The sequence below is a fragment of the Halichoerus grypus genome, chromosome 5 (assembly GCF_964656455.1).
Source record: "Halichoerus grypus chromosome 5, mHalGry1.hap1.1, whole genome shotgun sequence".
In the NCBI taxonomy this organism is placed as follows: domain Eukaryota; kingdom Metazoa; phylum Chordata; class Mammalia; order Carnivora; family Phocidae; genus Halichoerus; species Halichoerus grypus.
In genome coordinates this window covers 168,925,713-168,936,548 of record NC_135716.1, presented here as the reverse complement: position 1 = coordinate 168,936,548, position 10,836 = coordinate 168,925,713, and the positions used below count along the sequence as shown (strand labels likewise).

General features: G+C 42.8%; 1 protein-coding gene across 1 annotated transcript; it reads right to left on the bottom strand.

Annotated features, from left to right (window-relative positions):
• Positions 1–796: 796 nt before the first annotated feature.
• SYF2 (SYF2 pre-mRNA splicing factor) lies at positions 797–7,365 on the bottom strand. The gene is made up of 7 exons (XM_036115081.2): positions 7,253–7,365; positions 6,927–7,040; positions 4,594–4,719; positions 4,003–4,120; positions 3,540–3,630; positions 2,360–2,458; positions 797–1,592 (listed from the first exon to the last, which is right to left on the bottom strand). Exons 1-7 carry the CDS (start codon positions 7,277–7,279, stop codon positions 1,427–1,429), a joined length of 741 nt encoding a protein of 246 aa, XP_035970974.1. The 5' UTR covers positions 7,280–7,365; the 3' UTR covers positions 797–1,426.
• Positions 7,366–10,836: the final 3,471 nt, after the last annotated feature.

Sequence of the window (10,836 nt, the reverse complement as noted above, 5' to 3'; positions counted from 1 at the left end):
CAATCTGGAGAAGCAAATGTTTAGCCGGAAATTTTACCACAAATCCACAAAAAAAAATCAGGGTTCTGGTGGGTAACAAAGAACTGAGAATTGATATTGGACACACAACTAACGGGTCTACAAGCTACTCTTGCTTTCTTAGAATAAACCTTGCTAGCTTATCGTGGACTATGCTTTTAAATACACTTGACAATGTTTTGATTTTTTTTTTTTTTTAAGCTATTGCAATATTCAGGATCAAAGACTTGAACTAAGATAGTGTAATGGAAATAGAAACGTACTGAATATATGTTGGGAGGCAGCATCAAGGCCCTGTGATCAGACCTAACTGCACATAGAAATACTAGCAGCAGAAACAAAAGGAGTACAGAAATAGAAAGTGCTACATAAATTTTAAAAGGGAATAATCACCAGTGGTATTAAATGTTAAGCTGTCTTTAAACACAAATGCTGATATAATTTTGAAATTTTCTTTCAGATTTGGAATGTCCTCATTTTAAACAACACATAGAAAAAAACTATTTACCAATCTTTCTCTCTGGACTTTTTATTAAAATAAAACTATTGTTGTGATAATAGGATAGTGGTCTTTATCTTTCAGATACTGAAATATTTATAGACAAAAGTATACATTTAATATTTGCTTCAAAATAACATGGGACTCACAGAGGGGAAAGTAGATAGAAATGAAGCTGAAACAAGACGGGCCAGGAGTTGATTACTGAAGATAGGTATTGGGTACATGGGATTCATTGTATTATTCTGTCTTCTTTTGACGGTTTTGAATTCCACATAATTGAAGAAAAGATTTTAATGTTTATTCAATGGAAGCACGTAATTTTGCATATATATACAAATATTAGTTTTGAATGCTAGTGCTTCGTAGGGATCCTACTCCACAGGATATTTGCTTTTTCTAAAAGGAACTGTACATGATCAATATTCATGATGCTTCCTGAACTTGGTCATAAGAGGCCATGGGTAGAGAGGGCCCTCCAGTAACCATGGCCACCTTCCTCCTCGCTGTACTTAGCTTCCAAGTCTACAACCTCAAAAGGTTGCTGAGTCCAACTCTACCTTTTGTCAAATTCATAACATTCAAAGCAACAATGACTGCATTTATGTACCCTGCAACAATCTTCAGCCCAAAATGCTTCAAAGATTAAATAATCATACCCATTTAAAATACATAGAAAAATAATTAGTATTTATACAAAGTAGATTTTTTACAAAACAAGTACACTACTTCGTAAAATACATCTTATATCCAAGCACAGAAATGTGGGAATATACATGGAAGTATACGTTTAAGAAAAAGCATTTATTTCTAAATGTTGAGTGGAAAGGCAAAGTAGACGGAGTGCTGGTTGAAGAGAACCTCAATTTGCCAGCATTCTCAAGCTTCTAAAAACAGTTCCTGAAGGGATTAGACCGCTGTTCCTCTCTCCAAATTCTGTTTAATTTCAGCTGTGTATTTCCCATAGAATCTTTCTGCCTTCTTGTTGAATTTGGCATTCCTTTCATTAATGTAGTCGATGTCTGCATCATCATTATAAGGACGTCTCCGGCTATACTTGTCTCGTTTTTCAATTCTGAAGGAAGAAGAAAAAAATTTACAAAATTCAAAATTGCCTTTTTTTTTTAATCTTAATAAAACATGGCCAAATAGTTAAGAACAGAATCAGTGCACCGAGAATAGCACCCTTGAAGGGTGGGGGAAGTTTTCATCAAGATCAAACTGAAATTGCTAATTGACAGCACAACCCTAGGTATGAACCCTGAAATTCAATAAATACAAATTCGTCCTTAGAATGCTTCTAGAAGAGCAATGATACACTGTTAGCCACTGGACACATGAAGCTCTACTTAGAAGAAAATGACAATACTTATATTAGTAAGAACCACAGCTAATATGAATGGAGTATACACGATATACTAGTATTAATAGTTTTATGTATTAACTCCTAAAATAGAAATTAATTCTGCCTAATATTCACATATCAGTATTAAGAAACACAAATATAACAAAGGTTCATTTACTAGAACATTCGTACTTCTTCAAATCAAATAGTACAAATCAAATAGTGGAATGCTTATGAAGGTCAAAGCCCTTAAACAATCATTTTCTTTGGACCTTTCCCTGCTTCAATTATGAGAACTCCATTTCAGCAATATTTTGCACCTCCCTCCCGTATCATATGGATTCAACTCACACATACTGTCTGTCCCCAAAACGACTACAGACGCTGAGTCAGAAATGAACAAAAACAGTATCTGCTCTTTCAATTCACTCTAAGCGCGCTATGTCCATTTTGTCGTTAAATGTTTAAAAGTTCAGGCTGCTGTACTGAGTACTCACTGTTTTTCCAGATCCATGACCATCCTATCAACCTCTTCTGTGGAAGGCACGTGTGTTCCATGAAGAAGACTGTTGGATGTTGGGAAAAACTCTTCTCCACTGAAAAGACAGCAAAACGGACTTAAAGTAACACTAGACAGTTCCACATTTGCAAATTTCAAACCAAACTACCACTCCTGGTGAGCAATAAAATACATACATTATTTTACACATGACATTATATATATTATAATAGATACAGTGTTGACTGTGGGATCCTACCTTAACTCTTATATATATATATATATAATATATTATATATATATTATATATTATATATATATATATAAAAAGCAAGCAGGGGCGCCTGGGTGGCTCAGTTGGTTAAGCGACTGCCTTCAGCTCAGGTCATGATCCTGGAGTCCTGGGATCGAGTCCCGCATCGGGCTCCCTGCTGAGTGGGGAGTCTGCTTCTCCCTCTGACCCTCCCCCCTCTCATGCTCTATCTCATTCTCTCTCATTCATTCATTCATACATACATACATACATACATACATACATAAATAAATAAATAAAAAGCAAGCAAGCAAGCAAGCAAGCTAGAATTGGAAGGGACCTAAGATATCCCCTCCCCCAGCACCTTCATTCTACAGATTTAAGAGCCAAGGGCCAGAGATTAAGGGACATGCTTCTAGGTTCAGGTTCTTTCTCTTCCCACTAACGCAGGGGTCAGTTAACAACACCACCTGCTTTTGCAAACATCTGACTGGGTCCCAGCCACACCCATTTGTTCACGTATCCTCCATGGCTATTTTCACATCACAGCAGTGGAGTGGAGACCAAAGAGCCCACAAAGCCTAAAATATTTGCAGAAAATGTTCACCCATCCCGGCACTAAAGCATCCGGCCTCCTAAAACATCTGAGTAACTATGATAATCTGGTTGTTAAACTCTCAACACCTAGTCTTAGAATGCCCAGCTAGAACAATAACCAGGTGGTTAGCTGAACTGCTGTGGAGTGAGCAATAAACAGTATTGTCGAGGCCAGAAAGCATTCTTAGGCAGCTGTTAATGACCATTACCTAAGCTTTAAAGTGTTTGTATTTACGTATGTGTGTATGTATGTATACACCACACACACACACACACACCTATGTCCCTTTGCGATGAAACAGGACTTGCACTAATTCTGTCAACTTACTGTTTTTCTCTCAGTCTCTCATAAGTTTCCATGTCGGGTTTGATCTGCTTGGTCAGCCGATGATACTGGCGTAACTGAGCAGCAGCATAATCTAAAGATAAAAGGAGAATCGGAGAAGATCTATTTCCCTGTCTTGTCATGATGATCCAGAGTATCACAATCATTAGTACTACCTGCACAAGACACTAAACAGCTTCTACCCTGAAGGTGCTGACGATACAGGCTTTTGTTACTTTTACCACAAAGAATAAAAGAATCCAGCTGGCTGAAGTACCGCTTTTTTCACTTCTGCCCATAAGATATTATTTGTATTTTTCTTGGGTTTAAGCCTCTTGGAGATTATTCCACGAAGGGACATATCATTTGGGGGGGGGGGGGAGTGCCTATCCTTTCTTAAAACCAGAAACACTGAGGGTAATGCTAATCTAATGGGGCCATTCAGTCAAGGAAAGGCAAGCTTTACCTGAGAATCCCAGGTCAGGGTTTTTCCTCCTCTTCTTCCTCTCCCATCTTTCTGCGTCTTCTGCACTGATCTCCAGCAACTTCACTTTCTCATAGTCCTCCCCTCTCGCTGCACATTCCTAAGAAGAGGGAAAAGAAGCTAATACCTGCAATGATGATCCAAGCAAGTATCGGATCTATTTTAAATCAAGGTTGAACAAAGGTATCAGGCAATACTTTAAAACTAATGATTATTATTTGGAGGAAATATGGGAACCTGCTATGGTGTGTAAGAGTGCGTGCCTCAATTTAAAACACATACTCAGCGGGTAGCAGGTGCCAGGCCCCTTGGAAATGTTTTACATGCACTGACTCGTTTAATTCCTCAGTAACTCGAATCATTGTTATTATAGTCCCCGTTTTACAGATGAGAAAACAAAGGCAGAGAGAGGTGAAATAACTCCTCCGAAGTGTTGCTGCTAGTCAAGAGCAGGGCCACCACATGGACTCCAGCAGTCTGGCCCAGACCCAGTGTACAAACCAGGTACTACAGTCACTGTACACAAGAATGACTGAATAAACCACTTATGAAGCCAGCAGAGTAGATCCTAACCTTCTTCTTTTCTTCTTCCTGCAGCTCCCATTCCAGACGAGCTTTTCTGGCTTCCCAGTTAGCAGGTAACTTAAGTCTTTTATCTTCTTCAACAACTTCCTGGTGATTTAATTTACGAGCTTCATTCTAAAACCGTTAACACAAAATTTGTCAGCTGGGACATGAAAACAAATCCAAACAAAATCTTGCCCACTTTGAAAAGGGTCAGGTAAGATACATTAACAAGGGGACTCTGTTTTATCCTAAAAGCAACAGATAGCCATCAAAGGATTTTAAGCAAGGGAATGGCCTAATTAGGGTTGTTTTGTTTTTTTTTTTAAAAGATTTGAGAGAGAGAGAGAGAGCACGAGCGAGCACACGCACGAGCAAGAGGGGGAGAGGGAGAGAGAATCTCAAGCAGATTCTGCACTGAGCACAGAGCCCGATGAGGGGCTTGATCTCAGTACCCTGAGATCATGACCTGAGCTGAAACCAAGAATTGGATGCTTAACCGACTGAGCCACTCAGGCACCCCTCAATTCTCTTTTAATCCTAATTCAAGCAAAAAGCTTCAATTTGGGGCTGGAGGCTTTAACACTAATCTTAGTATCTCTAACCCTTTCCAAGTCTCTCCTCCTTCTTAAATATTTTAACATTTTACTTTATGGCAAAGGAAAGGTATCTTCCATTTGAATTACTCCATGAAGTGTGATTTAAAATGAATTTAAGTGGGGTGCCTGGGTGGCTCAGTCGGTTAAGCGTCTGCCTTCGGCTCAGGTCATGATCTCAGGGTCCTGAGATGGAGCCCTGTCGGCGGGGAGTCTGCTTCTCCCTCTCCCCCTGACCCTCCCCCCTTTCCTTCCCACCCCCAGCTTGTGCTGTCTCAAATAAATCAAATCTTATCAAGTGAACTTAACTGCACACAACAAAATGAGTATATCATCTTAAGGACAACCTAAGTTAGAGGTTCCTTAGGTCACAGGTTGGTGGCAGTTAGTCCAGGAAGCCATGTCTCCTAATTTCCAACCACATGTACTTTACACATTCCCTCCAAGTCAATATTTAAGTGTGTGTAATTCTTCATTAACTTTTTCTGGGCAAACAGAGATACTCCTCTCAACTACCATCCCTCTTACACTCTTGTACTCTTGGCTCTGGCAATGCCCTCCAGCTGAAAACACCAAGAACATACCTATAGTCAAAGTTGTGTTTGCTGCACTGAAGGAGAGCAAACCATGGGGAACTACAGGCATTTCAGTGAGAGCGTGTTAGGAGAGGCTAGTTACAGGATTTGGGTTTTTATCAGGTGCCTGGGGTGGGGGGGTAAGGTTCAAGGGAGTATGGCGGTGCTCTGGATAAGACAGTGTCAGAAAGGCAGGGCATTCGATGACTGGGTACCCTGTTTTTCTACAGGATTAACGGGGTGAGACTAATGCTGTAATTGATCCTAATAGTCACTGGAGTTAGCAGAAGAGGGGAATGTGTGGTCATTTCTGTGGTTTGAACAGTACTGTTTTTGTCTCACTCCAACAGTCAGAGTGATGTTGGGGGTTTGTGAAACCACAGCCAAGCTGTCAGTCAAGCCACTTAAGTGGAAATAGACCAGAGCTGCTTTTTCCTTTCTCAGCTCCAACTGCAGCCAGTTGTTTGCTGGACTCTGATCCCTAATATGAGTTCCCTTAATTTGCATTTGGTTCCTCTACTTGGATATTTCTTCCTCCAATTTTTTTGTCTGATAATACCTTACACATCTTTCAAACGGTAGTTTAGGTGTCACCTCTTATATGAGGCACTCCCTGGAGCCCCTCACACTGTATTCATCTCTCCTCTACACTCCCAGGGCACTTTGTTCTCAAAGCTAGCATGCCATATTTCTGGCTAGAAAATCATCTCTTCTACTTAAGAGCAAAAGCCATATCATAATCAGCTAGTTTCCCACCAACTAGGTGAACCACTGACACTATAGACTTTCAGAGATTTGATTATTTTTTAATGAACAGGCAACCAGCTCTCTTATTAACACGGACGAGTTTCTTCCAGTCTCCAGCTCCACACATCCCCTAGGTAAAACGAAGTTTGTCAGACTCATACAGCAGGGAGGCTGTTAGTAATAGAGACTCCCAAACCTAGCCCAGATTAGTTAAATCAGAAGTGCGTGAGAGGAGGGTTAGAGAGAGCATGTGTTATTTTCAAAGGTGATTTCAATCTGCTGCCAGGGTTGAGAACCACCGGGAAAGATCTTTCATCCAGGTCTGCGGGTCTGTCAAGCATGGTTTTGCGGCTTCCTCGCCCCTCCACAAACGCGCACGGGCCTGCCAGAACGACCAGCCTCAGCTGCCTTGGAGGATACTCACCCGCTTCAGGTGCAGCTCCCGGAATTTGCGCAGCCTCTGTTCGCGCTTCTGGGCGGCCAGTTCCGCGGCCTCCGCCAGGGGCTGCCGCCCCTCCTCCGCGCTGTCCACCGGCACCTGCGGCGAGGAGGACCGACTGGAGGCGGGACGGCCCGGGCTGATTCCCCGCCGGTCCCGCCAGGCCGGGCCGAGCCCTCACACCGACCCCGACTTCATGGCGTCTGCGCCTCCCTGGCCCGGCACCCAGGCATCTCCTCCACCTCTCGCCTTTTGTGTCCGCCCGGAGCCTCCCCCCACAAAAATCCCTGGGTAGAGCCGGCGGAACTTACCTTCTCGGCTAAAATCGCAGCCGCCATCACAATCTTTCTCTCGCCACTTCCGACAACAACACAGAGCACTTCCGTCTGCCTATGGCCCACCCAGCCGATACGTATTAAAAAACCTACTATAAGCCCCGCCCCTTCCTGGAGGTCTCGGGAGCTTGGGACCAATCCCTGCCACTTTTAACACTGAGACGTTTTCGATTGGGTAGGGCCTTGCGCAGCCGCAAGAGGCCTCAGAGGCAAGGGCGGGGAAGCGCTCGGAAGGCGACAGCTAGGAGGGACCGGCGGGACCTGGAGCCGGATAGGACGTCATCCCAAGTGCATGCCACTCCCTGGAGCGAGAGTGTTTGCCATTCAGCGCTTAGCCTCAGTGTCACCTCCTGCGAGGCAGGTCTCCCCTGCCTGCCTTGTCTCCCCTAGGCCCTCAGTACTGTCAAGTGGCACCATTTTAATTCTCTTCGATAGTGTGAGATACTTTTCCCGCCTGGTCGGTTTCCTTTCCCCGCACCGCAGAACTGTATAAAATTTCCAGACAGGAGAGGCTCCATTTTGAGACAAGCGCCATTTTCCTTTTTAAAACAAATAGCTAATGAACTCTGGAACGGGGCAAAAAGACCTTTGAACTGGGCCAGAAACAGCAATTTTTTACCAACAGTTGTACCTAGAGTCAAAGGGGGACTGGCGTCTGGCTGAAGATAGAGGAATTAATGCGTATCAGGAATAGTTTCGTTCGTTAGCAACAGTAAATCAGTCCGTCAAAGTGTAACCAAAAGCTGTTCAGCCTGGTAGTACCAATTGACAATTTCGTTTTCTTTTACTGAAGTCGTGTAATTGCCCCCCTTCCCCTTTCTCAAAAGCCCCTTGCTTTCCCCACACAGGTGACACATTTTTCTGGTTGCTGCTGGAATCTGTGCTGCCCGAATTGCAATTCTGAGACCCCAAATAAAGGCCTTTGTTCTTTTTCAGTTTTGCCTTCATTTCTCAGTTGACATTAATGGTGTCAGAAGCAACACTCCACTCTGACTCCTGAGCCACCGCTGGATCTGAGCAGGGTATCTTCCTGAGCCTATCGTGCTCTGTCCTCTCCCCAACCAACTCCAGGTTCTGGTGGTAAATCCTCTCGGTTCCCAACCTCCCCTTTTTTGGTTAAGGTTCAGGCCTAATTTCTTTGGGTGTCCTTCTGGTGCAGGCTTCTATCTGTGTGACTTACAGAGAGAGATGCTTTTCTCTCTGGTGACTGATTACTCAATGGGGTGTTTGGTTTCAAAAATTGCTGCTGGAAAGCAGCCCCTGTGTGGAAGCCAAGCTGCGTTTATGTTCAAATATTATGGGTCCATTCCTTGTAAGTTTCTGTCTTGTCGGACCAATCTGACTGAAAATGACTTGTCCTTACTATGGCCACTTTGGGGATCTTCTGAGATTCCAAAATTAGTTTATTTGCATGCACAATTGGAAAATGAAAAGAAAACCAAGCAACCGGGGGTGAGAAGTATATTTAAATTGGTATTTGGAGCCTCCAAGAAATTAATTCTAAACCTGCTTCCTTATAAGAAAATAACTCTAAACTTTCTCAAGCTAACTGTAACTGAGAGAGTATTTAAACTACAAAAGTTTGCAGTCTTCTGAGCGAACTGCTGTGACTACTTATCCTCTTCCATCTTCTCCCTCTGCTCTCCACCAGTAAAACCCCAGTCTAGCCGAACTTCCATTCCATAATGACAACCCGGAGGTTCCCCTAGCTCCTCCAGTCATCCAGACTCCTTCTAAAGTTAAACCTAATGAGAGAGGCTCTGGGACTTTATCAGTTACTTACACCCCTTGGACAAAGGCAGAATTACAAGCCATTATCAAGGACTTTCCCAATGCCCTTGAAGACCCTCTAGGATTTGCTAAGGAATTCAATTTAGTTATTCAGATCTGCAAATCTGGTTATTCTGACCTTTATTGACTTATCCATATGCTTGTGAATGAGAGTCATGCAAGGGACTGGATGGGGAAAGTAGGCTGGACATAGCATTTTGATGATTTTTCTAAGCGAAAATGCTACAGGGGAAAAAAAAATGCTTTTAAGCTAGCTGAAGAATTACATAAAACTATTCTGGCAGCTTTTCCAAAGGCCACAGATTAGAGAAAAATTCAACAATGTACTCCAAGGCCAGATGAACCTGGTTTTGATTATTATGATAGATTGGAAAAAACTTTTAAACAATACCCTGGTATTGACAAAATTAAACATGAAATGTCCTTTTTCTTTAACTCCACCTTTGCTAATGGGTTAGAAAGTGAACTTGGTCCCTTAGTTAAATGACAGCGACTCAGCTGGGCCACCATGGAGCCTCACGATCTGGTTAATTTGGCTGATCAGTTATCTCACACCACAGAATGAGCAACGAAAAAGAAAGGACTCACAAGTCCAAGCTGCCCAGATCATGCATCTCCAATTACAATTACAACAATTAACAACCCCCAGAAATCCCCAAAATCTTCAGGGTCTTTTTCCTGTCAAAGGTGTTTGCAATTACTGCAGAAGAACCTGGCCATTGGAAGAAGGCTTGCTGCAAACTGACAAAACAAAATCAGCTGCAAGAGCCTCAGAACCCTTTCCCTTCTAAGGACACCAGCAGCTGGGGAAGAATGCTCATATGACAGAACAGGGCAGCTCTGAGGCCGGGAGGGGGGTCTTCCGATGACTTCAAACTGACACCTTAGGGGAAATAAATCTTATTATTGGGAATGAGGTGACAGGAGCTCTTACAGACACGGGAGCAACACTGTCAATTTTCAACCCCACCAGGCTCTCTGTCTCCCTTCCACGGAGTACAGAAACGTTGCAAAAGGTGGGAGTGACTAATATCTCATGACAGTTTTTAAATTCTTACCTATCCTTTTTTCAGCTGGGGCCTTTACAAGGCACTCATCCATTCCTTCTGATCCCTACAATTCCTACCTGTTAGGCTGCGATTTTCTTGAGATTTATCAGGCACACTTTTCCTTCTCTCAAAAGGGGTAAATGTTTTTTTAAAATGCTAAATAAATAAATAAATAACTCCAGTCATTGCAGCAACGAGCCACATTTTGGGTGTAGAGATAACTTTAAAAAGGCGGGAGGAATGTTTCCGCAAATAGCATAACAGCACACAGAAAAGTCTATAGAAAAGGAGCCTACATTCTTTCCTGTAATTCAAAACCTACAGCACCCCCTCCTGGACACTGTCCCTGACACTCTGGTCCAAAAGTCCTACTGACATCAGACGTATAAACTCTGCCCCTCCTATCTAAACGGTCAGGTTGATATTAAACCACTCCCTAATATTAAACAATATCCTCTAAATTCTGAAGCCATTGAAGGGATTAAACCTGTAATCGAGGTGTGTGTGTGTGTGTGTGTGTGTGTGTGTGTATTTATAAAACGCCAATGGAGGTTTGTACAGGCCCTTACAGCAACCGATAATGTTGCCGTTCCACAACATCCACGTGTGCCTAATCCTCACACCTTACTTTCTACTATTCCTCCAGACAGCAAATCTACACGGGAGTGGATTTATGTAGTGCCCTCTTCAGTATACCTGTGGACACAGCCAATTTTTATT

What these genes read in the sequence shown, in the direction of transcription:
- SYF2 (XM_036115081.2), bottom strand. Translation starts at nt 7,279, where the DNA reads ATGGCGGCTGCGATTTTAGCCGAGAAG. An exon ending in CTGCGATTTTAGCCGAGAAG is followed by an intron (nt 7,041 to 7,252) that starts GTAAGTTCCGCC and finishes TCCTCGCCGCAG; the next exon opens with GTGCCGGTGGACAGCGCGGA. An exon ending in GGGAGCTGCACCTGAAGCGG is followed by an intron (nt 4,720 to 6,926) that starts GTGAGTATCCTC and finishes TAACGGTTTTAG; the next exon opens with AATGAAGCTCGTAAATTAAA.